The following is a 27975-nucleotide window of genomic DNA, read 5'->3' on the forward strand; positions in this document are numbered from 1 at the left end:
AACCATGTAGTAGGCACCAGTTACACCAGTACCATGCAACCAGAAGGTGCTTGGCTGCTGTGGCTACGGTTGCGTTTCCCTGCAGCGTCCCACTGACCCCCGTTGCGGTGCAGGAGCAGACGGGCTCCTGGCTGAGAGCAAGCAGTGCTGCTGTCACCACCCATATCCATCACCGTCACGGGGCGGCAGCTTCCTGAGGCAGCTGTGGCAGAAGATCAGGGAGATCTCTTGCTTGTGAGCATGGGGCAGCCAGCCTTCAGCGAGATCTTTCTCACTCCTGGCCTCTGATCTCCTCCTTGCTCTGATTTATTTCCCCTCAGCCCAGGACAGTCTACCTGCAGAGTTTAATCCTCTGCTATATCAGCGCAGGGAAGCCCCCATCACCAGAGTGGTGATGCCTAATTTAGTTCATATTCATCCCCTCCTTTGTTCCCAGCCTGCAATCTAGGCATCTGGGTATCCTACCCCCAAGAGAAGCCCACCTCTGAGCTAGCTGTGCTCGTGTGTCCATCGCCTCAAGCACCAGCCCTTGTTTAATTTACTGGTGTGTGGTTACTTGATATGTAAGTACATATTGCTAATATATAAATACAACTCCTCTTTCCTTTCAAAGATAATTATTTTGCCATTTCCTTAGCCCTCTCTGAATGAGCCACTGCTGGTTTCTGGATTCGTGCATGACATTTGATTACCTTTTCATAGGCGTATCTTACTTAACTGTAAGTGCTATTAATGACCATAAAATTACCCAGCCCTGAAACAAAGTAATAATGCAATAAAAACTTTAGCTTCAGTGAACTCCCGAGAGTGCAAATCCCAGAGAGGGGCTGTGTGTCACGTAGCAACGTGTTCCCTTGGGGCAATCATGTCCCAAAACCCAGAACTGGTTACAGCCATTGCTTTAAAAAGCTCACGTGTGAGTTACCTCATGCATTTGGGCTGCTCGCATTGCCTTTGTAACAGGAAAGTACATATGCTTTTCTCCTTGTTGGATTTGTTGGTACTCTGAGCAGTAAACAGAAACAACCTGGTAGTTCTTCCAGATAGATTTTGCTATTAGTGATGCTCCTGTAGTCCCTCTGTCCTTGTTCAAGAGCACTGCAAGGCTGAGCTCCTGCTAAGTGAATTATCCAACTTCAAAGCCAGCTGCTTTGCAGCAGCAGAGCTGGTGGATGGTGTTTTTATTAGTGTTCGCATCACGTTTAAGCTGCTTTAAAATGGCAGATTTAAGTTCCAGAAACATGAGGTTTAAGGGGTTTATGCTTTGCAGAAACACTGACTGGGACCTTGTGGGGCAGATCCATGCTGGTGGCTTTCTGTAGGCTCAGAGCAGCACCATGTGCTTTGGCACAGCATAGCATCAATGCTGCCTCCTGCCCGCCCGTGGGGCTGTGAGGCTCGGGGGCGCCCGGGAATTGGGACCCCTCCATGGCATGCCTTCCTTGAAGTGGCTTCCTGAGGGAAGAGTCCCTCCAATGCTGTAATTCGGTGCCAACAGCTTCAGTGCCATTTGGTTGTGTGCTGTTTGGATTGTCAGCTCTCAACACAGGAACACAGTTCTCTGGTAGCCTCCTCCTCGGGCACCGAAGGGGCCTGATTACCGCCGATGAAGGAGTCGGAACAGAAAGTTAAATACAGCCCGTGTTAAGGCTGGGACTTGAACTCCCATGGGTTTCTGTCCTTGGGGGAGGGATTTATCTCACTGGATGAACAGGGGGATGGAAGAGACGAGGAGGAGAATAACACCAGGTGTTATGGTGTGTCCTCATTTTGGCTTGTTGCAAGTAAAGACAAATGGACTGCATGCACCCTGGGGATTTGGCTGCCACAGTGCATCTCTCATCACAGCAGACGTGCAGGCTTTGGCTTGCTCAGCATCTGAGTGCCTTGGTGCATTGCATAACTAACTAGAGACGGACATGAGATTTTACATGCTCAGAAATAAGTTGGGCATCGTATGCAAAGGAGCATTCCTCCCGATGGCAGTTCAGGTGTGGCACTATTGGGGATAATGATGATGGGAAGAGGAGACTTAGGGCTGGTGGTTCCAGTAACAGCTAGTGGCTGCTTGGGCATGTGGGTGCTGCTGGGGTTCTGCTGGGTTATGATCCACACGTGGTGGGGTATCATATTCTGGGGAGAAAAAGCAAGGTTTTACTTTAAGTAACTCAGTGGGTGACAGGCAGGTGCAAGTCTTTGGAAAGAATTTAGAGGGCAAAAAGATGACAGCTAATAGAGCTGTTCATAAACCAGAAAGCCTGGGAGAAAAGGAAGGGATATGGGAGGCTACATGCAAATACAAACCTCACACTTGGGGAAAAGCAGTGCTTGCCCAGCTGGAGAAAGTGCGCATATGGATACCTAGGAGTTAGCTGTGAGCATCACCCACAAGTCCATCCCTCTCAGGATGCTGGTGCCTCCTGGTGTCTGAAGGAAGTTTTTGTTAAAGCAATGCAGAGGAGGACACCCTATATGCTCTGGCTGTATGAGGGTCTCATTGTAATCTTACTGTTTCCTTTAATGAAAAGTCATGCTAGAAATTAAAGTAGCTGCTCTGTCCCTGCCGACAGTCATGATTTTGAAATCACATCCTTGTGTCCCAGGTGCCTCCCTGTGCTGCTGAGGAAGAGCTGTGTCAGGGACCCCAGGGGCTGCTCCATCCCTGGCGCTTACACCCACTCTGTATAAAAGATGCACATAAAACCAGCTCTGTATCTCTTTTCTTTATTGCATGGTGCTTGACCTCTGCTTTGAAATGAGGAAGGCACACAGCTCTGTTACTCTGTGACTAACTGATTTCGCAGCTATTTCTTGAGTGGCTTCTTTAGGAGGTCCAAGAGAGCCTGTGTTGGCAATGAGCTCCTGGTGACCCCTGAATCTTAGATGCTCTCCCTGTAAATCATGTTATTTATTAAGCAGCTCAGGCTAACCTTTTCCAGAAAAGCTGTCTCATAACCTGCCAATTCATGTTACTTGCTTAATGACTAAGTCCTTGCAATTGAGTGGGGGATTGGCCCCAGCGAAGTTGGAAAGTGCCATGAAATAAGAGATGCACAGAAATGATAGTAACACGATAGCACTCTGGGGTATAGCCTGGGCAGGGAGGGGACCTCCAATTTCTGTGCAGCGTGGACAGAGCAGCATGCTCGCAGCCCATCTGACATGACTTCTCTGGGACGTGGGGCAGGTGTGGTTAGCGGTGGAGAGCCGTGGGGTCAGGTTTATCACTAGGCAGGGCTTAAGTGACGCATTGTTTCATTAACCTGCCCGACCCTATGGATTTACAATGGTAGGGCAAAGGTATAAAATAATAAAATGCACGGATATTTAAAGATCTGGAGGGTCTGAGGCTGGCTCATCAGTCACTGCCACTCTCCCAGGACTGACGTGCAGCATCTTGGTTTCTCCTGTTCTGCTGCTACTCGCAGCAGAAATAGGTGATCTGGTCCTTTTCTGACTTTTCCCCCATTTGCCCAGCCCTGGTTCCCTTGGGTGGGCACTGGAAAACTATCATGTGTGTCATATAATCATATTGTGAATGACCATGTGGAGATCTGTCCATTTTTTTTCTCCTCTTAGCTCTGGTTCCCTCATTAACATTTCTGCTGTACACCATCACGAGACAGGGATAATTGGGTGAGTTATAAAATCACCGTCTGCTGTGGGAATTGTGAAGTGTGTATTGTAATGCCCAAGAATCCCTTTGTGTACTCGATGTCTTTGTTCATGTTGACAGGTCATGATAGTCCATTTGCTCCAGCTGCCCCATGTCTGAAGCTCCCAAACCTTCACATCATTGCTTACACCCTGTCCTGGGAAACGTTTAACCCTTCACTGCATGGGCAGCAGTATAGAAGTGGATCTGGTGCACGTGTTTTCCATTTAAGAAAAAAATAAAAATTCTTATGCTTTTTACTATTGAGTAAAATTCAAATTACTGAGTAAAATTCAAATTACTGAATTCAGTGAAGGTGGCTCTGGGAGGTACCCAGCTTTGGCTATGTGGGAGGGTAGCCTCGATGATGTGATGACCTTTCTGGCCTTAATATGGACTGAGGTTTTTTCCAGGATCATTTTCTGTGCCTTGATGTGTGAATCACATACGTGAACAGGAATGGCGCTTTGGATGTCGCTGTAACCAGCGTTCTCAGCACTCCACAGGACAGAGTTTGCTGCAATCTCCAAGCTCCCCTGACTTCACCTTGCAGCTGAGAGTTGTCATTCCCCTTCACCTCTCCCTCTCTGGGCTCCCCATGCACCAGCTGAGGCATGTATCTACTGAACATGTTCAATTTGCTATTTCGCCTGGATGTGTGCAGGTGGGAGGGGTGGAGGGTGCTCCACAGGGTGCCAAGAGGTATTGGCTCACCATGTGGAGGGAGCACTCCGCTGCAGGAGCCGTCACAAATTTGGCCAGTTTAGTATATCAAAAAGAAGACCAAAAAGTTACTTGATTTGTGTGTTCTCGGGGAAAAAAAAATATAATCTACTGCAGAGTCTCTTAATCTAATGGCTAGAGGCAGAACAAGAATCAGGGGCTGGAAGCCAAAACCAAAGAATTCCAATTAGAAATGGGACACAAATATTTAGCCGGCTGCATAAACTACCTAAGAAAAAAAAAAAAGTGGCTTCTCTTCTGCATCTTGTAATGCTTTATATTCAGTCTGGATGCTTTCATAGAAAATATACTTCAGCCAAATTTGAGTTATTTGGCTCAGCACATGGTTAAGTGGGTGAAATACTATAGTGTGTGATGTACAAGAGGTCAGACAAGGTGATCTGATGGTTCCTCCGTCTTTAGAGCCTCTAAGAAGTTTTAGCATGGCCGGAAGGATGGGGCCAGTTAAGGTGTGAGGCTGTGACTCCATCTGTGCTCTCCTGGGGCTAGCAGAGGGTCTGTGTGTGACCCTGCCTCTTGTTCCTCCAATTTTAGGAGAGGATGCTCTGAAGAGAAGCTAAAGGTTATGAGTTTGGAAGTCATATATAAAACTGAATTCCCAAGGTTTTTTTTTTTGTGGTTTTTTTTTTTAACCAGCATTTAAGCCATGCGTGATCCAGCCCACATATGAGTTTGAAATGTTCCATCATGTTTTCATTATTTGTTTAAAATGGGAATTGTCAAGATCCTTTTTGCTTTAATTACCTGACGCTACAGGGCTTCAGAGTGCCTTTTTACACTCTCCAGAACGTGCCCTTGGGATGGGACAAGTCTGAGTTCTGCAGCAGATGCTTTCAGAAGAAAGTTGTTGGCATGAGTGGCTGAAAATAGAAGCTTGTTTACAAGGCTGGTTTTGCATTATCAGCTGTAGTGCTCCAATAATTAAGGCTGTGAACTTAATTAGCTCAACACTCCATAATTCTCTTCTGCCTCTCCAGGGGCTTGTCTGCATACAGCTCTGTACTGCTTCAGCTTGTGCTGGGAACATCTTTATCCCGGGGAGGCTGCCTTCACACGAGTACCACCTTAACGGCCATGAATCCCGTGCTCCGTTTTTGAGTACACAAACCCTCCGTAGGGCTTTCTGGAGAGCCCATCCCTGGATTATTTGGCTGCTTTTATTAAAACCATACAGGCAGAAGTACTGATCTCGACTGAAGCACCAGGAGAACTGAATGGTGCCATTGTTACTACTGATTGAAAGGGTGCTTTTACACTGGCTTCAAGCTTGTGTCTGTTCTTAAGTGGAAAATGTTTCTTAATGCTGAATAATGTAGTAACATTTCTGGCCAGCATGGTCTTTTTGACAATGAAACATTGCCACATGCTCGAGAATGGACCAGGGCTGCGGCTTTCACCTCTCCCATCTGGGTTAGGAGGCTTCTGAGCAGGACCCAACTCTGGGCAGGGGACGGCATCCTCTCCAGCCCCAACCCGAAACGGCCCATTCCCCAATGACCCCTCCGCAGCGTGCCCAAGTGCATCCTGTGGCCGAGACCGCCCCGTCCCTGGGCATCCTCTCCCATGTATTTCTTGATCCTCAGAGCGAATCCACGCACAACTGGGAGATGTTTTCCTTCTCAAGTGCGTGAGCTTCAGCTGTTCCGACTATCCCGTGTGTGCGTCCTTCCTGTTTGGACAGATACTTGATACATACACCTCAAATGGAAAGGGCTGGACATGATTAAAACACACAGTCCAGCCACAGGCATCTTTTTTGCACTCAGTGTCCCCCTGCCAAGCAAACCTGAGGGGTTGTAAGGATATTTTGAGTTTATTGTGCAAAGCGTTGAGTAATTCTTTAACTGTTTCAGATGCAGAGGGACAGATGCAAGGTGCTGCATGCTGTGCCTGCCTGTATCGTGGCTGAGGCTTGCTATGCTTATGCTGGGGTACTTTCTATTTCTGCAGGAATATCTTGGCATAAAAAAGTCAAACCTTCCTGATTTATTTGGAGTTAAATTAAAGTTGGTATGTAAACTGATTAGCTTTATCAAAATACTTACATTTTTTAAATTCCCTGAACTCCTGGGATAACTGATGTTCCAAGTTATTGACACGTAACATTAACATTTCCCCTTAATTACAGGGCTGTGATGAAAGCCTCTCTCCCAGCGGGTGCGTAGCTCTGGAACCAGCGATGGTTCCTGGCACATGATTAACAGCTCTGAATCAAGGCAGAATGGTTCCCTTTGACATACCGGCTCTGCCGAGGGCGATGGCATTCCTGCGGTGTATCCGACCTCACCGTTGCTCACATACAAGCGCAAAACCGTATTTGTTTTACTCTTTTAAAAACAGAGCTTGCACAGCTCGGATGCCTTGAAAGTCAAGGTAAAAGCAAATATTGGTGTGCTGGTTTTCACGAGCCCCGTTGTTAAATGGTTACGTATGACGTGGTTGGCAGAACATCAGCAGCTAAAGCAAACGCACTCATACTCGCTTCTTTCTCATCCTTGTTCGTACCATGCGGGCTTTTCGCCGCATGCTGCCTTTCGGCAGAAAGCTGGGCTAAGCAGCGTTGTCCCTGTCAGTACGGTGGGGAATGGGACGACAGCTTTATCCTCCACATTGTCTTCTGTTCTGGTTCCTGAGTGCTCCAGTGAGTTAATTGCTAGCAGAGGGAGAGGGTAGGGAAGAGCCATATGCAAAAGAAGAAAGGGATATTTTCAGCTGGGACGGAGACAAAGACACAAGCTGTGAAGAGCGGCGATACAGAGACGCAACTTTCTGGCCTTGCAACGGGGAACGTTTCTGATGGGACTGTGAAACTGCGGGGCCGGCTCGCCAAGCAGAGCCGAGAGGGCAGGTCCAGGGCTGTTATGCTAGATAGTGTAAAGGCAAAACTTGCCGAACTTATAATGGATAATTTATGATGTAACCCTCGCAGAAACGGAGCCCCTCCATTTTGTGAAACACAATGTCCTCTAGAAAATATTTGCACTTAGCTAGTACACGCAGATTCAAGGAAATTCTTTCAGGAGGGTTTGAGTCTAATAAAATGGGAATGTGTGACCTGGCCTGCACCATTATTTGCCCGGTTTTATCCTTTTGTTATTATTTCCAAATGTGGAATTCTCATTCTTCTACAATTCTGCAGGTGAAGCTAGGCCAAGAAAAAACAATGGTCTCCCGCAATTACAGGGAGCACCTATTAGGGCTGTAACGAGGCTAGCAATGCAGGCCAGCATCCAGAATGACATGTGTTCCCACGGGGTTGTGGAAATGTCCCCGCCAGCGCCCAGGAGCCCGGTCCCCGCGTGGGCAAAGAGGCGCGGGCTGGAGCGGCGGGACCCCCGTGGGGCTGGGGGACGTTCGCTCTCAGCCCTTCCCTGCAAACAGATGGGTTGCCTCGGCCAAAAGAGCACAGCGTTTGGCTCCGATGTTCCGGGATCCAACGGCTTACAGATGGTACCGTCCCCTCCTCTTCCAGGACGTAAATCCTCTGGGACGGAGTCTGTGCCATCTCTACGTGCTCATGTTGGAGTGTCGGTCCTTGTGTGACGCAGAAGACAGAGCTGTTGTAGGCACATCACGGGCAAGCTCCAGGTCTTTTCTGCTCTAATATTTACGATTTTACCTACCAAAAAGAGCTCCTTTTAAAAAACATGAATGTCTGCCAGATATTACAACTGGGACAGCTGGATCCTTCAAGTGTGTCCTTGTTTCTAGTTATAAAACCAAATTTGTACGGCAACGTATAATATTTGCAAAGGGTTTTATGCTGGCTTTGTGGCACAGACGTGGCAGGTCCCGGTGCCTGGTGTTAACCGGTGGCCGGTGGGTCTGTGGGCTGCAGCAGAGCTGCTGCTAGCACAGTGTGGGGACGCTGAGGCTGTGGACGAGGAGGAGCAATCAGGATGAATGCAATGACTATTTTCCAGAATGTAAACAGCCTTGCAGCTTAATGGCTCTATTTACGTTGACGGAGATCAGGAAACACACTTTGTTATTTTAGTCTGAATAAGCTCATGCAGATGGTAAGCAGAAGCAACGTGTTTGGAGTTTCTGGTGTTCTCTGACAAGCCAGGTTGCACGTGAGTGTGTTAACCTTGCCTTTGAAAAGCGCTTGATTTTTATCAGCTTGTTTACGAAACTGTCACAACAGGGCATAACACCACAGAAGACTCACATGCTGATATCAGAAACGTGCATGTTCTTGGTAGTGGAAGAGGCATAGGAGCTTTCTGCTCTTTGTTAAATGTGGTAACAAACCATTTTTTTTCTACAAACCGCAGAGCGAGCTGTCGAGCAGGGAGCTGGGGCGAGAGGAAGATGTTCCACGCGACAAATTGCTCTCCTCTCCTGCCACCTCGAGCCTCCACAGATGCGTGGGGTGGGATTTGTCAAGTTGCTCAAAAAAAGCCATTTGCATCGTATCGTTTACCGGCGCCAGTGAGTCCCCATTCCCTCCTGGCCGCAGCCTTCCCGGGCCGGCTCCCCGTGAGCCGGTATTGCGGCTGCGGGAGCCGAACGAGTTAAGCTGTGCTCGCCGTTCCAAGTGGGAGCGAAGAGCCATTGCAAAATGTTTTTCCCCCCGTTGGCTCTGCGTGTTGTTTTAAAATTAAATTGGTTCTGGTTAGCAAACAAGAACAGGACGGCAAAATTAAATTTTCTGAGGAATGTTGTGAATCCTGTGTGAAAAATAAACCCCAAAACGTTTTTTCCCTCCCGCACTCTTTGGCTTGCCTTCGTCCCCTCTTTGCCTGCCATCCCTCCCTCTCTGCTCCCTCTGTGGACGTGTCAGTGGGTGGCAAGGCTGGTGTCCTTATGCCGAGGTGCTATGGTGAGCAGCAGTGGGAGTTAATGGGAGCTGGGACGTCATGGCTTGGCCAATAAATTTTTTTCTTTTCCCCTTCTACTTATTGTCCGGTATCTTCTTTTCTTGCTCCTTTGTTCTCACTGTCCTTCCAGCCCATGCTCTGCCTGAGGGACGTTGTTGCTCCCTCTGCAGCAGGTGAATGCTGTGCAGGTCCAGAGAGTACCTTGGACATGTAGAGGACAGAGTATTAATTTTAGAAGCAGAATTGGACCTATGAAGTACAATTCAGCATCACGCAGATGACTACTGCTGGCCATCTGCAACGCTTCAATCTCACTGGAGTCCAGCACAGACTCTGCATTGGAGGAGCTACACCCACATAGGGCTCTGTGATGGACAATACAGATTTCTCCCTGTCTGGTTCCATCTTCCTTATTTATTTATTTATGTGCAGATGGAAAATCTTTGACACAAATTGGCACTCCTTAGATTCTGTTCCTCTGGAAAGCTCCTGCAGTTCTTAAAAGCTTCTCCTCCATTTGGTCAGCCCTGCAGGCATTTGCTGTGCACTTCATAAGTCATTTCTCTAGTCATTGCCTCAGTATTTATGTCAAGTCTTCTTGGATCTTTATTTATAATTTGGCGCAAGTTTGTTCTAAGGGATCAGCAGACTCTCACTGTTTTGTGCGAACTAGGACATCTTGCTCTCAGACCTTTAGATGGGACAGCAGGTTACTCCAAGTTGAGTTTCGTCATACTCGCGGTGCATGTGAAGTGCTGGGGCTATCATTATTTACTGGCTTTTGCTGTTGCTTTTATTTGGGAAGTAAGACTCCTGATGCCTTTTAAAGCTTGGTGCCCTGTGCCACCAATTCCTGGAGGCCAGGAGTGTAGCCTGGGAGGTGTCACAGCATGGTTGCCCCTCTTGCGCTCTTCTCCAGGCATCCCCTCTCGGCCATTGCTGGAGATGGGAGGCTCAAACAGTCCTCCAGCATGATGTGGAGCAACCACGTGGGCTCACCTGACTGAAGATGATGGACAGGGTCAGACAACAGGTATAAGAGAAGAATAAATGCCTCTGGGGAGGCATGGGTCTGCTGAAACCCGGCCTCCAGGCGGCACGTGAGGATGGGCGCCTCATCCCTGTGAGGAGCGTTTTCTGGAGCGGGGCTGTGTGTTGGACCCTGTGTCTGGAACAGGGCTGTGGCTGTCACGGGCAGCCAGGGAGCACTCCTCCCTCGCCATCAGACCATTAGAATAAATAAAACAGCTCCACTTACACTGGATGAAATCAAGTCTTCTGGATTGTGGCCTAAACACGGTCAACAGCTCCTCTGGGCCCTCAAGCTGCCAATAGTTTGCACCTCCTAGCGAGTCTGTCCTTGGGAAGGAGCCATCAGAGGCTAAGGAAATTTTGCAGATCTCCATCCTTCAAGAAGTGGGAAATCATCACTGATAGGACTTGCAGCACCTCTTGTGTCAAGGAAGGGGATACGCAGGAAACACGCTGATTAGGAACCGTGCAGTGCCCCAGCCGATGTCCTCCTGGAGCGTGGTTATCAACAACATTGCCAAAACTCCTCCAGGGCACCGCGGAGGCTGGGTTTCCCTTCTAGTCAGGCCTTATGGTGATTAGATTGCACTTGGGTATAGAGCCATCAGCAAGATAATGAGGTTTTCGAGGCCCCTCTGATAGTTACAGGTGTGTGTTGCATTTGTTGTGCCAGGACTTGTGTGCGCTGGAGTGCCAGTAAAGTTCACCGGAAAGAAATCATTATTAACTAGGGCCTGAAGCATCAGCTTGATAAACCTCTCCCTCCTGCTGCCACCTCTTCTAACACAAGTGCTGCACATGTGGATGGCCAAAAGTTCTCTAGAAAGATGTAGTCATCTGTTTCTACGCACATGCGCACAAAATACTTCACATTCCTCCCTAAATTGCTGTAGATAGCTACTTCTTCATTGCCATCAGTCTTTGGGATCAAAGCTGTTGTGTTGCACAGCAGCACACTACCACCAGCTCTGGTCGGCCCATGCTCTTGGGTGTCGGTGCTGCTGGGAAGTGGCCTGGGCTGTCAGAGTGTGCTGCCACTACTGCCTTCATCCTTGGCACCCTATATCTCTTTCTGGTTTCTCTCCAGGAGGTGCTCCTAGTGTCTGACTTGTCCTCCTGGTGTCCAACTTCTCAGTCTGTTTGTCCCGTTGGTGCTGATATAGCACAAGAGCATGTGGAAATCCAGGTCGGTGGTTGCAAATCTGGTTTGAGTGTTTATAATTTTATCCTATTATTCCTCTTTAAATGGGAATTCCTTATGCTAAAGTTTCAGACTGAGGGCTTGAGGAGATGACCTGAAATCTGAGTGAGAATCTGTTGAGTCATTTCTGAGTGCTGTGAGCATAAATTTATTTCCCAATTCTGAAAGTCTAACGTTTATCAGCTGTACAATAATGCGCAACCAGCCTCATTTTGTGGGATCAGGCTTCCAACATCCACAGCCCTCAGCAATAAATGGAGCAAGGTCATCGCTAAGCTGGAAAGTAAATGCTTTTGAAGCATTTCCTCCCAGGACAAGACCTAGTCTTTTCTTCCAACTGCTAACACCTTCCTCCCTGCTCAGAGCAAGCCCATAACCTTTCTCAGATACAGAAACTTTCCTGTTCTCTGCTGACAAAAGCTTTCAGCTCTCCTGTTTTGCCTCCCTTTAATCTTCCCCAGCATGCCATGGTGTGTTCATCTGCCTTTCGCTGGGCTCACCTTTTCTTGCACTTCCCTCTTCTAATGCTGCCCACATGGTTCCCATTTACCGAAGGTGGGAGCTAGTGGGCATATCCCATATGCTATTTGAGGGGATGGGGTTCTCAGGTGGAGTTATTTAATTAGACTGCCATGCAGTTTTGGGGGGATTTATTTTAATAAGTTGATTTTAATATTTTCCATGCATTTATTTTCAGTGGAGATTATGCCATATCCAGAAAGATAACTGTTTACTTAACCAGTGAGATACATTCAGCTAAACCCTGTGAAATTGTGCTTCTTTAGATCAACCATTATCCCCAAGAATTGTCTCGGAAGGCTGTCTCCTTTGGCTGGGGGCAGAATCCCTTTCAGAGGCTTAACGGTGATTATTTGTTTAGCTGAGTAAGTTTAAAAATCTGACAAGTACATTGCAAAAATCTCAGATCCCTCTCCCAGAAAGCAAGCCAATGACACCATTAGCTTAATCCAGCACCTCATATACTTGATTTTAATATGACTCTTTAGCTCCAGAATGTGATGTATTTTCAGTTGAAGGATTTCTGTTCCAGTAGTAAGAGGGGAGAAGGAGGGAGGGCAGTGCTGTAGGTCACTCGGCAGTTGGGTACACAGATGTACTAAAAAACACGCAGAGGGTCTCTCCAGAAAAGAGTTAACATCTGACATCTAAATCCATTCATTGATTGGAGTAACTCACGGCAGAGCCTTTTGCTGCGTGTTTAGCTGAGTTCCACATACCACGAGTGAGCCGTGCTCTCATCTGCCTCTTCTGCCTACGTGGCTCCCTGCATTTTTGACAGCCACCTCTAGGCATGATACAATTAATGGATGATATTTGGAGCTACCGTCCTGGCAGGCTGTGCGAGAACCCCTCTCCATCTCCACAGCGACCAAGGATGTGCTAACTAATGCGGAGGAGTTGTGCTGGCAGCAGTGGCTGCAGAGTAACTGTTGTGAAATCTAACATCCATCCCATCCAAGTCCATATATCTGCAGTGTTGATCTCCAGGACTGGGCTGGCTTTGGGTTGTTCTCCAGGAAGATAAAGAGGTATAGAGCTCCTATGGAGTTCACCTGAGCTGCTTTAGGTGCTTGCTTCACCAGGAGTCATGCCTGTTCTTCCCGGCTCACCTTAAAAGGATAAAGAACAGTAGTTCCGATGATGATATCTCCATTGCAGTAAAGCTGGAGGAGATGCATTCCCCTGCAACGCTGGCAAGCAGTGGGAGGAAGTCGAGGGTATTGGGGAATGTGTGTGTGTCCAGGGGAGTAAAGCAAGAAGTACACTCCCAGTATATCAGGAGTAAAACCATTTCAGTAAAGTGCAGCATTATTGCAAGAGGGCATGCTGATAATGGTAAAATTCTGGGTGAAAATGCAGAAAAAGTATTTATTGAATACATATGAATCTTCTGTGTTTGAAAAAATGATCTGACACAGGTTTCATAGTGATAACTGAGCAGTTTTGTGGTTTAGGTTTCCTAAATGGTCTTTCGTCTGTTCCTTCCCTCTTCAGGTCTGCTTCTGTTTCACACTTAATGTAATTAATGGCCATGTCACAGTTAATTTTTTCTATGAAAACTAAAGCAAAGAGCTGTCTCTTTGTCAATATGTTGTTTACTCTTTTGTACTGAGTTACGGGTTGATATTTTACTCTTTCTTCCTTTTACTTGTATATATTTGCAGGGTATTTTCCTGCTGTTTTTTCTGCTGCTCTCTCCCCTGGACCCACAGCACAGCTGTTGCCTCTCCATGTCTCACTAGTTGGGAAATGCTGTCTTAAACTCCCTTCCCCAGAGATCCTCTTGACCTGTGCCCTGAATTTGTTCAAATTTGCTTTTTTTGAAATACATTATCTTTAATCCGTTGTTCTTGTTCCTTCACTGCCTTACATTGCTGAACTTTATGGTTTTGTAACCACTTGCACTCAAATTTACTTCCAGTTTTGGACTATTAATCAACTTTCTGTATCAATAATATCCAAGTAATAAACATCCCCTCCCCTACTACTTTCCCTTCTCCAGAGCGACTTTTCCCCACGGATTCCAGCAGCTTGGTGTGTCTGGGAGCTGTCCTGCTCTGTCTTTAGCAGATGCCAGGGTAATCAAAATTACCTGTTCCTACCAACTCCAATTATTTGGCTGTTTCAGTCAGATGCTCAAAAAGGCTTCACCTATGTCCTCTTTCTGATTAATGGAGCTCTGTGGGACATCTCCCATGTTCCTTGTCTCTTTCTCTGTCCCTGGGGGCATGCACAGAGTCTGTCACCTCTTCTTGAACCTCAAAGTATTCTTCATACAAAAAAACCCCCTTCCTATTTCCTTCTTCTGTTTCCTAAACAAGTTACATCTTCTCATATCAGTGTTCCCCTCCAATGATGTCTTTCCATGAAGCATCTGTGAGGCTAAATGCTGTAGTTGTATATGATGCCTTTAAAGTCATCTTGTTTATTCCCTGTTCTCCTGGCATTTATGTGCAGACATATAGTACGACCAGAAGGCTGCTCTGTTATTCTCACTCAGAGTTTTTGTCTGAGCCTACTGCAATTTCCCTTTCCCTTAGCCATATCCCAAGCCTTCAGCTGGTTTTAGAGCACCCACTGGCTTTTGTGAGTGGCTCCCTTCAGACCCAGTTTCCAGTCCTCTCACTAGGTTGGGAGAGGTACCAACCATCTTCACCCAGATGCTACTTTTCCCACCATCCTGTCTCTGCAGAAGACCATCTCACCTGGGCAGAAGCGGGCACTCAAGCACAGCTCTGTGACTGGCGCAGAGAAGGAGTCTGAGCAGACCTATCCTCCCTCAGCACATCAATATTGTTTTGTGAGATCCTAAAAGTCGTGCACAGCAGTGGGTTGTTGACATAGCTTGGTAAGACTGGTAGGACAGAAGAGCTACAGAATTGGTTGGAAGCTTGGAGAACTTGCATTACCGTGAAGATACTGAAGACCCACAACAAATGCTGCTTAATGAAAGTATATTTAGAGGAGGCTTGATCTTAATCTTGAGCTATCCAAAAGAAACAAAAACCTAGCAGGCAGGGGTATAGCAAGATCCAGTCACTAGAAGGCCAAAACAGGTAAGTTTGGACTAGAAGCCAGGTGCCTATTTTGACCACGGACATTAAATAACTACAACATTTTACATGGGGATAGGCTGATTTCTACACTTGCAGCAAATTTTAAGCCGACAGTGGATACCTTTACAAAAGACCTGATCTGTCCTTCTGAGGGACTGGGTTTGACTCCTGCACTCCTTGTGTGCATCCCGGGCTGCGCAGTGTGGGACGTCAGGCTAATGACGCTGGCCTTTTCCAGCCATTCATCTGTGCCTCCAAAATCAGGTTCAGACTCCACCCTGTGTGCTTTGGTACAAGATTCCCCCAAAGATTAGCTGGGGAGAGCTCCTGCCAAACCGGGTCCCTCCAGCTGAGCCGTATCTGCGAGCCCAGAGGAGCAGGAAGAGCCAGGGCCAGTTCCTTCAAATATTTTACAGATTAAGACCAGGGTCTGGGATCTGTGGGAAGTCGGAGGAGTTCGCAGACCCCAGCGGGTTATGGTCCTTGCTGCAGCGCTAGTGGTCTGCGCCAATAATTGCCGTCTTCCTCATCCGCCTAGCTTGGTCATTCGCTATTGCGTTCAAATGCAATGACACTCGGCAATGCGGACAAGCCCTCTGACATTATTTGAGTGCAGCTGGAGGCATCTACTTTAGCCTTGAAAATGCCTCTCTCTTGGCAGTGCTTTGTGTTTATTATAATGCTGTCTGTAATGTGCAAAAGTACATTTCTTTTTTAACTTCCTTCTTTATGTACTAAAGAGTGTGGTTTTAATTAAGGATTTCAGATTGAAACATTTCCGGTTTTATGCGTTGTTTTTTGGTTGTTTTTTTTTTTTTTTTTTTTTTTTAAGGACAGTTTTCAGTTAAAATGTTTTAGAGTTTTGAAAAATACCAGATGCCCAGCTCACAAAGTGTGCAAAAAGCCCCGGTCACTCCCTCTTCCTCCCGGGGAAATCAGCTGCTCCGCTGAGCGGGAACAGCCAGGGACGGCCGATGGCGAGAATGGGGTCAGCAAGCAGGAGATGATGGGCCGGGACTGGGATCAGCGGTTTTCAGCAGCGCACCATGGCTGCGGCTCCTCAGACAATAGGAAACGTTGACTCGGACCCATAAAATGAAGCACCTGGTTTTTGTGGATTCTGGGTTTACCTCCCAAATAACTAGAGATTGTTAGAGGAGATGGGCAAATCCTTGCTTAATGGCAGAGGATCTCTGTTGCAGCGCTGGTGAGGGGTGTCAGGAATGCCCCTGCCATCCCTGCCGCCAGCTGCAGCCCCCACCCGTGGGGGAGTGAGGCCAACCCAAACAGCTTGTGAAATAAAACAGTTGTTTTGCTGCGCATCCACTACCATTCAAAGGAAGAAGAAAAACAAGCTAGATTTTAGCTCTCCTGGTAGTAGAAGAGCTTAAAAATGTCCTATAAAGGCACCTAAAATTTTTGAAAACAGCAGGCAATGAAAATTTTGTTAAAACCAGGTTTCTCAAGCCAGTCCCATGATTTTTGGGAGTTTGACTCATGATTTTTGAATGTTGGGGTTTGGCAACGCTGAAGTCCTCAGTTTGAATTTGTTCCCAATGTGGTATTTCAGCTTCCTAGCATGACTGATCAGTGTCATTCTCCTCTGGAGCATCAAGAGACCCGGGGGGTGGGAGGTAGAGAGGTGCGGTACAAGGCGCTGCGCCTTCTGCGACTCCGGGGATGCTGTCGGGTGGGTCTGGCTCACATCCCTGCGTGAGGCTCTTCTCAATCAAACCGTGTGTCTGCCACATGACAGCCGTTCAGGCAGCAAAAACGGAGTATGGGAGCTGCCAGCCAGGCTGAAGGGAACGGGTGAACTGGATGCACAGCTTACCTGGGTTAAGCATTTTACTGGGATTAAATGGACGTGTTAAAAACATGCTTCACACCCGTACATCTTTCATTCCAGTTTAGCCACGCAGCATGTGCACAGGGTGTTGCTCAGCCCATGCTGCCCAGCTCACTTTTGGCAGGAAAGTGCTGAAAACATCCATCCTCTTGCTGCAGTGTTAGCACTTCAGGTGCTGTCGAGAAAACGTATTTATAAAGAAAACCTCTGCCTTGCACCTGTGGCATCTTGGAAGAATGATGTGGATGCAGCTTGCCTGAGCAGCCAGTGATGCACGGGGCAGTGGGTCCCCGTGATGGCTGCTGTCGTCTGCCCCCCGAGCACTGCCCCGCAGGTGGCAGGAGGAGGTGAGCGTGGGGACAGGCATGGTACCTGCCCTTGTGTCTTCTTGCTCTGCCTCGTGTTACAGTGCCTGGCTGTACAGCAAGCTACGATGTTATCTTGTACACACCTGTGTGGGTTTGGGCTGCACGGGGTTTCCCATGCCTGGGAAGGGAGGCTCAGTCGCAGGAGGAGATCCCCCTCCGTGTGGCTCCCTTGGCTGGGGAGCAGCAGCACGCAGGGACCAAGTCACCTCTCCTCCGTGGCAGCACAGAAATGGCTCACATTTGCACCTTGGGCCAGCTTCAAACCATATAAATTGCCAATCCCCACACCCCTGGGCAATGCTCTGCAGCTGCCCAGGTACCCCTGCCTCAATTCCCCCCATCCCGCTGTGATCCACAGCCCCGTCCTCCCTGTGAGGCAGCTGGGAAGGGCATTCGGTCCTCCCATCAGCCGTCCCCATCCATCTCCAGCTGCCTGCCTATTTGGGAACTTGCAGATTGCTGAGTGCTTGAAGAGCTGACCACTTCTTGCCTATTTGGGAATGCTTTTAAATTGTTCCAGAAACTGCTGTTTGTTGATAAATCGGGGCGATCGCAGAGAAGTGTTTTAGCTAAACTGTGTAAAAGAAGGAATGAGCTGCAGCGCAGCGCTGCCAGCTGTCATTGGATTTAGAAACACACATCATAGATTTTGTTGCTTTTCAGACAGCTGTGCTTATAGCTGCTCTTATAGCCATATAAAACAGTCATTCTGTCAGCAAAGGGTCTGGCAGCGGAGCTGGGTTGTATCTGCAGCCATGCTCCCAAGCCCGGCGGGTTCGGTCCCTCCACGTGCATAGGTAAAGCCCGCAGGAAGGTGGCTTTGTAGCATGGGCTGTAACTGTCCCCAACGCTGTAGCTTTGCTCAGGGTAAAGAGCAAAACACTGGGCTGTGCCCACCGCCCATGCTGCGTACAGTGCTGACAGGGCTTGTCTTTAGCACCCCTGGTCATTAGGAATGGGTAGTTGCTGTCCTGAGAGGGTGTTTTGGGGGGTTTTACCCCAAGTCTACAGTTGCTGCTCAAGAGTCTGGCTGATTGACAAACCACAGCTCGTTCTGTCAGAGCTCAAAGTGATCAGGCCCTGTCCTCTGTGGTCCATCCTATTCAGACTTTGGAGCTAAAACTGAGAGCCCCAGGGACCACAATTAGATTTTAAAGGATTTCCTCAAGGGAAGGGAGATAGTGCCGATTTATCAAATTTGAAAATTTTCACAGGAACAATCGCTTTCAACAAAACCATGTCCAGGAAGAGTTTCCTATGTAACAGACCAACTTTAAATGCCCACTCAAAGTAGCATTTGAATATTTTATATACATTTTATTTGCATTCCTTTATACAAAGTGGAATGACTTCAAGCAAACTAGCCTAGCTTCATCAGGAGGCTACTCCACGAGTGAGCTATGAGAGCGGGAGTGAGTTGCTCCTGTGCACGCTGTGTCACACCAATCCCTTGTGCAAGCGGGGTCAGGGAGAAGCAGCTGCAGCGCAGGCTATCGCCGTCTCTCGGTGGGATGAGCTGCCTCCCGCAGAGGCCCTGAGGACGCCCAGTGGTGCAGGCACTGCAGAGCAGTGAGGATGCTGATGAGCTGTACCCGTGTTTTCTCTGGAGCAGTTTCCATGGCTCAAGCCCAGTCATCTGGAGTGGCCAACAAGGTGCGCAAGAGCAGGTGGTGCTCACAGTCGTCTTTTCTCTTGCTTTGTTCTTCTGTTCTACTCAAACCTGTATCCCTCTCCCCGCCCATTTCCATTTCCCTCTGAAACTTTGGAAGATGCTGGATTCATCCCCATCCAAAAGGGAAAATGTCTTAAGTTATGCAGCAGAAGAAAGCAGCTTTCTTAGTTGTAATGTGATCTTGGTTCCTTTGCAGGCACCAGGCTGGAACAGAGGGTTTGGAAATTGCCCCTCTGGCCATTATCTGAGCTTTACAGCATTTGGAGATGGAACCCAGATCCCACATCCCTTCTGAAGCTCCATGTCAATTTACACTTGTTCCTAGAAACCTTTACTGTCCTGTGAGCTCTTTACCACACGAGGATTGAAAACAGAGCTATTCTGCTCATTTGAGCTCTCTTTTTTGCATGAAGGCAGAGCTCAAGGCTCATTCCTTTTTCTCACCATCTGAGGATTAAGCCCAATCCTGACTGTTATCCGACCTCGATACCATTTACACACTGAACCCAATGCCTATGGCTTTTATCTGAGCCCTTACAACATTTGGAAGCAGGCCATGCCCCTTGTCTGGTATCAAAAGCATTATATTAATTTGGGATTCATTCCACAAAATGAGGCTGTCAGCCAGACTCCTTAGCAATTGGATATTGAACCCAGATCTCGTGGTTGTCTTCCAAGTTATATGCCAGCTGGGAACTCAGCCCACAATCCATGGCTGCCAGCCAAGCTCCTTATTGGCGAGAGATTGACACCAAGCCCCCAGACTGCTATTTCTGTACGGTGGTGTTAAGGACTAAACCTAGCTCACGTGGTCAGCATAATCACCTCTGCATTGGCAGTGAAATGAAAAATCTAGTTAAAGACTTGAATGAATATTGAGGATCGATGTTCAGCTGCTTAAAGACCAGGGATGATGACAACAATTCCCTTGGAACAAGGCCCCCTCGATACTCCGGGGGGAATAGCCCCAGATCCCCCATCTGTCATCCAGCTGGATATAAAATCCAGGTTCTCATTAACACACAGTGCGCAGCATTTCTTTACTGCCTGGCAGTATTAAAGCCAGTTCCTCCAACTTTCAGGTATTCTTCAGATAGGATTAAACTAGATCCCTTTTCTATAGCACCGTTAGGCTCTGCCAAAGCACTTCTTGTCACTCAGAGCAGACCTCCAACGCTGCACCTTGCCTTGGGAAGCGCTTCCCATGTGCAGCACGCCCCCAGCCTTTGCTCCCCTGTAGAGCAATAAGGAAGCCTGGGAAGTAAGTGACAGCAAGGGACAGTTCTGCACATCTCCATCCTCTTTTGGGGGAAATCGGGAGCCTGACCAGGTAGAGGGAGCATTTCAGGTGAAACGTGCGTCTGAGGCGAGCAAACATTTCCCTCCTGCCAGCAATTTTGCCTGGGAATTCTTCAGCATCCTTACACGGTGTGGTTTTACTGCATAGCAAAATGCTTCAGAAGACTGAATTAAAACCAAACAGTTTCCCAGCTGGGATGGTCATCATTAGAACGCAATTTCCAGCAACTGTGTGGGTTTCTTGGTAGCCTCGAAATCTTTAAAATTCTCTTTAAGCAGCAACTTTGAAGGAATGGCTTAGCATGCAGCTAGAATAGGAAAATCTTCCCATGATCCAGTGGATCAAGCTGGATGTTACAGTGCATACAGATAGTGTGGAATGTTGCTTTTCCTCTGAACTAGCAGTGATGTTGGAGGCTACTCTTTGGTGCTCTAACTGTGCAAATTGTGGATGGGGTGTTCTGGCCTCCCTGTCTGAAACCCTACCGTGACTGTGGATGGAATCCATGGGAAGATTTCAAGACAGTTTTGCAGACCTGTCCCATGGGTCTGGAGTTATTCTGATTGCCGGTTGCATATCTTCTGATTCATGTTTTTTTGCTAAGAAAACTTTAAGTCGTTGCCACACACATGTGGTTTTATAAGGATTTTCAGCCCAAGAGAGCCCGTGCAAATGGGATTCAGCTGACTATGGTGGCAATTTGTTTGTAAATAAATTTTCCATGTACCCACTTGTTCTTCTGTAAGTGGGAATACCTTTCTTTTTCCATCCGTTGCTCTCGCCAGCTATCTTACTCATCTCCTGTCTGAACACTCTGTACCACCATTTCTGCCCCCTCCCTCTGAAGCTCTCTTTGGGCTTCTCTTTGCTCTTTGCCAGGTCTTTCCCAACCCCTTTCCTCTGCTATCTCCTGAGGGGTGCTTGAGGGGCAAGGGATGCTGTTGGCTTCGGTACTGACACCAGGAGCTTTTTGCAGGGATGCTCCAGGCATTGCTCAGAATTTATGGGGAATGCAGAGTCAAGCAATACCCATGATTAGCTGAAATCATTATTTCTAGAACTGCATTTCTTTTCTTTATCAACAGAAGGGTTCATCTGTTGCGCATTTGCTTGGTCTCTCAGCTAACCTGCGGATTTGTGCTGCCCACTCCGTGCTCAGCTCTCACTCCATCTTCCTTGGCGCTGGCACGCGATGTACGTGCAAGAGATGGACGTGGTGAACAGTAGGGATAGAGGAAGAACAAGCTCTTCTTTTCTGTCCTCCTGGTTGACTTCCCGGAGTTACGAAAGCCCCCGGCACAGCGTGCCATGCCCCGCCACCCCTCAGCCCACTGGCTGATCTCAGCCTCCGTCTCAGCATGCACATGAATTTCCACTCTTCGTGCTAAACCCTGCCAAAGCAAAATTCCTGAAGCAGAATAAAAATGTGGAAGACTTTCAAACCCAGAGATTATTGAACTGTCCCTCTTACCAAATGGCAGTCAATACTATGTTCTTTATAAAGTTTCTAGTATAATGTTTAATTCAGTAACTACAACTGGAAAGTCTTTCCAATTATTTTAGACTGGCAGCAATGCTTTAATGTGCCTCAGATTTTGTCTTGGCATGCCACAGAGTTAAGTGCCATCCATCTTTCAGAGAACTTTAAAATTTGGCCTCGTATAAAAAGGAGAAAAATGGGAAAGAATCCCAAAGGATGTACTGGTCCCATGAACCCCACCACCATTTGTGGCCTCACAGACACCTTTTCCTGCATTTTGAAACTGTTTGTCTCCCTCTGTGCAGGGTGAGACATCCATGCAAATAGCCAAAATCTTTAATTCCTGTGCAGAGATTCAGCTGAGGGCAGGATTGCGAGCAGATCTTCACTGGCGGCCACCCAGCCATGCATTGTCAGGCGGTATTCACTCTCCAGATGTGTCCAAGCCTCTGCAACCGAGGATGTAAAAGGTTGAAAAAGCCCAAATATCTTCTGATTTCTTTTTGTGCCAGGGCCATGGGGCCTCTGTCTCTGCCTACTGGCTGCTGTTAGTCCCAAAGCCACGGAGGCAGGCACCCATCGCCGCTGAAACCTGCCAGCAAGCACTGCCACTGGGTGCGAGGGAAGAGAGCACGTAGCTTTCCTGCTGCCTTGGTTAGCCGCGCTCCAACTACGTGAGCATTAGTAAGTGGCAGAAGCTTACTCTCAGCATCCTTGCACTTTTTTTTCCTCTTTTTTTAATATTTTTTTTTTTTTTTTGCTTAATTCCTTCTCCCTGAGCTCAGTGGCACGTGAGTGCTGAGTGTGTGCATCTCTGCGCTGGGCAGAAGGGGAGATGGGGCAGGGAGAACGTCTTATAAATCCAGTTCTGCTCTGTTAAGATTCATTCTGGTACGACAATGGCTTTTTCTATTGAAATGCTTTGTGAAAGCCTTGCCTAATGATCTGTTAGCTGGGGAAAGGTTAAATTCCTGGAAGATTTTCTGTGTTTGATGAAGAAAAAACAGTGCAATTATCCAGAATTCAAAGTGGGTTTTAGCCAGCTGTTAATAATACTGCGATTCTTCATGTTCTCATTACTCAGAAGTAATGTGGCCATCCCTAGTCATGGCAGTAAAATATTTATAGCATTCTCTTTTGGCCCCGTTTGTACTTATGGAGGGCTGGACATCACTTGAGGTCTTCTAGATACGCTTCTTTCTGTGCTTTAGCCACCCATGACAGTATTCTTCTTATCTAACTGCAGCTGTCTGCAACAGACAAGTCCAGTTTAAGGCGGTCACCTCAGGAGGGGTCAGACATGCCCTTTAACCACTAACATCTTGTGCAAATTGGTCATCAAGGCTCTGGTAGAGTCACTGGAGAGACTGGTGCTTCCAGATTCTCATCATCCTTAGAGAGCTGCCAAGGATAAGGGAGATAAAGGGGCTTGATACCTGATACTCTTGATACCAAGAGTGCCCATATTAACAATCTGGTTTGATGCAGAGATAAGTTTATTCGTAGTTTTCTGCTCTTTGCAGCCTCGTTGCAGTCTGCAGGTTGGTTTGTGTGCGGGGAGACCGCTGGAAACATTCAGGAGCAACCTCCAGACATCTGTGCATTTCTCCTAGTTCTCTCCCCGATCGCTGAGGTTTCCAGCTTGGAAAGTCATGGCAGAACATGAAATACACGTGGCATCTCTGTGTCCAGGCGCACGGAAACAAAATAAGTGTCATGGGGAAAATATAATTTCACAGTGGCAGGCCCTGCACTAGGATAAACAGACGGCTTGTTTCCTCCGGTGGATGCATGGAAAATCAATTCCCAGTCCTCTGCAGAGGCTCCTAAACATGATCCAAATCCCCTCCTGCAGTACTTAAGAACTACAACTGTTTTGCAGCAGCGAAAAGGTTTCATTTCCAGCAGGGGAACGCAGGTAACACTTTTTTGCTATCTTCATGTTGTCATTTAGGTGTCTATCTTATCCTCTTCATAGGAGTCTCATTTCAAGTGCAGCTTTTTGCCTGGAGGTCTGAAGTGAATGAGTATTAAGTAACTGTATCTGTCTCTAATTCACTAAACATCCAGAAAAACAGCTAATGTGCCTAAACCAGTGGGATGAATACATTAGATTAATCTAATTCAGCTACTTTTCACTCAAACAACCAGTAGCGTTTAGAAAAAGGTTGTGAAAGGGATTAGGATTTTCTTTTCCACATTTTTCCTTTCTTCTGCTTTCCATGACTTTGCTCCGTTCCATTAAATGTTAGCTATTCAGTTAGCATACTTCCTTGACCCTCCTTAAAACATTGCTTTTAAAATAAATTTGTTCTTCTCAGACCTCAGATCTGGCTCTGTATTCACCGAGGCTTTCAGTGACCAGGAAAAGCAACAGAATAAATGCAGATGTACAGGCTGTGAGCAGCCTATCCCGACCGGAGCGAGCAGCTCCTGGCTGTCACCATCTCACTTGCACCTTGGTCCAACAGTGTGGGCACAGGGAGTCTCGGAGCATCGCTCCTGGACTTAGAGCAATTCCCTGAGCATGCGGTTGCTTCCTCTCCATCGCCTTCAGCCATGGTGGTGCATGCTAGCACCTTAGTGCCATGGCGAGTCTGATGTATGTATCCTCTGCTCCTTTATAGCCCTGTTTATTGGAAATGTGTAAAGACACCCAGAGCAGGCTGCCTAGACCCTTCAGTTTAACAGCAAATTACTGGTAGCTGCTGTCGGTGTACGTATTTCTCACTGCAGTTCAGTCTAGATCAGGGTTGCTTCACTTGTCGGAGAGAACATCATGTGCGATCGTGTCAAAAGCCTTAAAAAACATCAAGGTATAAGACCTAAATGGCTGCTTTGCTGCCCACAAGCCCTGCTCTCCTGTCAGTAGATTGCTTCAGTGTGATTTGTTCTTGACACATTCCTGTGGCTGTTGATCATCTCCTTATATTTTGTAAGTGCTGACAAGCAGCTTGATTATTTGTCCAACTATTTTTCTGGGACCTGAAGCCGGTCTGCCTACTCTGTAATCCCCCAGTGCCTCCTTCCCCTCTTCTGAAAGCGGAGCCCTCGGTCTGCCCTCCCCAGCCCCCTGGAACCTCCCCGTCCCTGGTGGCTCCTCTCAGTTAAGCGGTTGCATCTCCGAGGCTGCTTCAGGAAGCTCGCCGAGTGTCCTGGGATGCAGTTCAAGAGGCAGGGATGATTGAAAACACCACAGTTAGCTAATTACTCTCTAACCATATCTCCTCTCGCTGTCGCGTGAGTTTGTATCCTGCTAACACTGGCATTAGCTTCGTCAGGCATTTGATTGCTTTTGAGTTTTTAGGGAAGACTGAAGCAAAAAAATGGCATTAAGCATTTTGGATCTCCCATGCTTTTGAGTTTTTAGGGAAGACTGAAGCAAAAAAAGGCATTAAGCATTTTGGCTCTCCCAGCAGCGCCCTGTGCTAATGTCACTCCTCCCTGAACAGTGGGTCAGCTCTTTCCTTGGTCTCTACTTCTGCTCCTGGCTGGTGCCCCACTGCTCATCAAGGCCACAGTGTGGCAGGTGAGATGCCAGCCGGGGAGCTTTGGGGCCAGCAGGTAGGACACAAATCCCACAAAGACCCCAGCATCCCAGGAGGGCCACCCCAGCAGCAGGGCTTGGCCAGGCTGTCACCAGGCAGGGAGCCCTGCTCTCTCCCCGAGCTCAAGGGGTGGTACAAAGCTTCTCGCTTTGTGTGCAGAGCAGACGTTAGCCGGGTGTGTGGTGCACACCTTGGAGGCTCTGCTTGATTATTGCTGGGGCTTGGTTACTGCACAGGAGACTGTGGGAGCAGAGAGCGGGCTGTGGTGGTGTGCAGGAGAGGTGGCCGTGAGCTGGCAGCCCTGGGGTGGTGATTTCCTCCTTTGCTCCCCAGGCACTGCAGGGATATGCTCTGAAAGAGATGCAAGGCAGGATAAGCACAGGAAAGGCTGAACTTTCCTTGCCAAGAGAAGATGAAAAGAGATGTTACTAAGTCACTTGTCTCTGGTAACATGGCCCCTAGCTCTGACACAGTGGTGGAGGGCATCCAAGTTTCATGCTGGAAGGAGATGAGCCCACACCTGGAATCCTATCCCGATTTCAAAGGTCAGGTGCATTTCTGCAGTTACAGATGTCGCAGGGATGCCATTTGACCCTGGCTCATCCTACACAGAAGGCAAGGACTGATGGACAGCAGGATCATTTGAACCTCCCTGGAACTAGCTTTCATTTGAATTACAAACTGTTTTTTGTTTCTTCCCAGCCAGGTCTCTAGACAAACTCTATAACTTTGCTGACTGCTCTGGCCTTCACCTGATCTTTGCACTGAATGCTTTGCGCCGAAATCCCAACAACTCCTGGAACAGCTCCAATGCCCTCAGCCTGCTGAAGTACAGTGCCAGCAAGAAGTACAACATCTCCTGGGAGCTGGGCAACGGTGAGTGTGGGAACAGGAGAGCCACGGGAATGGAGCTCACTGTAGCAGAAAGGTATTCCCTTCTGGAAGATATTTGCAGATCCCAGGATGCTTTGCCAGTGTAGTTTCAGAGGGATTTAAAGGCCCCTGCTGTAAGGCAGCACCATCCCTAAGACTGACCTGGCATATGTTAGCACCTTAGCTGGATGTTTCCATCAGTTGGTATTAAGCACACGAAATGTTTCTGCCCTGGCTGCTGGGCACAGCTGGTCCTGGGGCGGCCAGACCAGCAGCTGTATGGACTTGTATGGTGGCTGCAGTGCCAGGGGAAGAGGGGGACCCCATGAAGACAGGAGCATGACACCAAGGTGCGGGTCCTTCACCCAGCACAGAGCAAAAGGGGCGCGGGAGGAGATGCTGGCACACGAGAGCAAGTGATGGCCCTCATTCACTCCTCAGAAGCTCTTTCTGCTGCTCCGCAGAACAGGCAGGCAGCTCTGCGGAGCTCAAGCTGTGCGACAGCGTGAGCTGTGTGTCTCTCTCTGCAAGCGCGGATGAAAGAGCGGAGCTGGCAAGCCTTGCTTGTCTGTTTTTATTTTCTCAGAGCCCAATAACTATCGGACCCTGATGGGCCGCTCGGTGAATGGCAGCCAGCTGGGGAAGGACTACGTCCAGCTGAGAAGCCTGCTGCAGCTTATCCGCACTTATTCCCGAGCAAACCTCTATGGGCCGAACATTGGGAGGCCCAGAAAGAACGTCATCGCTCTCCTGGAAGGGTAAGTGATGTTGCTTTGATCAAGAAGAGATCAGAAACCCCCTCTAAGACTGATGCCCTTTGCAGCAGGTAGACCTGCACTTTGGCTTCCCAATGTCCAACAGCTGCCAGGACAGCGAGGCTCCGTGCAGCTTAGCCACCGCAGTACCAGGGCCTTGGGGACACGGTCGTCTGTGCTGCTAAACTTCTGCAGAGGTCCCTGGTGGGATTTGGGGCTGGGCTGATTAACACTGTCCCAAGTATTCCCAGCGTTTCCCAATTACAGGCAGACTGAGGTGCCCACCTTGTCAGGATGTGAAGATAACGCAGTGGTGCGGATGAAGGCTCCTGCATGCCTGCGGGCTGCAGGGCCAGGAGGTGGGTCCTGGCACCACTTACCAGTGTAGACGTTGTCTCAGAGTCCTCCTGGACAAATTGCTTTTCTCTTCCCATTTGGTGACTTCTCCCTGTGCTTTCTCCATCTGTGCAGAGGAAGAATCTGTAGCAACTTTCTTCACTGGCCAAGCCCTCTGCTCCCTCCTTTGAGAACTGGCATGTCTCTAGTTTGTGGAGGCCAGAGGTGGGGAAGGAATGGTGACGGTGAGGGACGCAGACACCTGGAGGTGACATTGGACAGCTACAGGAACCAGGGAGGTGTGGGAGCCTGCTGGCAGCAGGAATTGGGACTGTGTGGCTCAAAGACCATGCAGCAGAGGGGAAATTCCCTGCAGGACTGTAAACAGAAACTCCAGTGCAGAGGGCTGGGCAGGGGGAGGTGTGGAAGGGACTCTGCTGGGAGCAAAGCTGGGTCTAGCATTCATTAACATCTGCATGAATGATCTGGCAGAAACGATAAACAGCACACTGATGCAGTCCCCGGTGAGGCAGGGAGGGAGCCAGGGCCAGATTCTCAGCTCTGCTGCAGCAGCACAAAGAGACCATAAAGCTGGTGGAACCAGCTGCGACGCCAGCATCCCTCCCGCTGACAAAAATGGGGGAGCAGCCCCTGCGCCCACACCTCGGCTGCCGCCGACACCACATGGGCACATGGTTCGCCGGAGCCCCGGTGTTTGGTACAGCGTGGGGGGAGTTACAAAATGTTGTAGTAGCCTTGAT

At 48.3% G+C, this 27975-nt stretch overlaps 1 protein-coding gene across 1 annotated transcript in view; it reads left to right on the plus strand.

Annotated features, from left to right (window-relative positions):
- The window catches only part of HPSE2 (heparanase 2 (inactive)), a 112038-nt gene that overhangs the window by 46995 nt on the left and 37068 nt on the right, over positions 1-27975 (plus strand). The window contains exons 4-5 of the mRNA XM_059820955.1: positions 25953-26126; positions 26710-26881. Coding sequence (XP_059676938.1) covers positions 25953-26126; positions 26710-26881 — 346 coding nt within the window. The remainder of the gene's footprint in view (positions 1-25952; positions 26127-26709; positions 26882-27975) is intronic.

The sequence above is a fragment of the Gavia stellata genome, chromosome 9 (genome assembly GCF_030936135.1).
Source record: "Gavia stellata isolate bGavSte3 chromosome 9, bGavSte3.hap2, whole genome shotgun sequence".
Classification (NCBI taxonomy): Eukaryota; Metazoa; Chordata; class Aves; order Gaviiformes; family Gaviidae; genus Gavia; species Gavia stellata.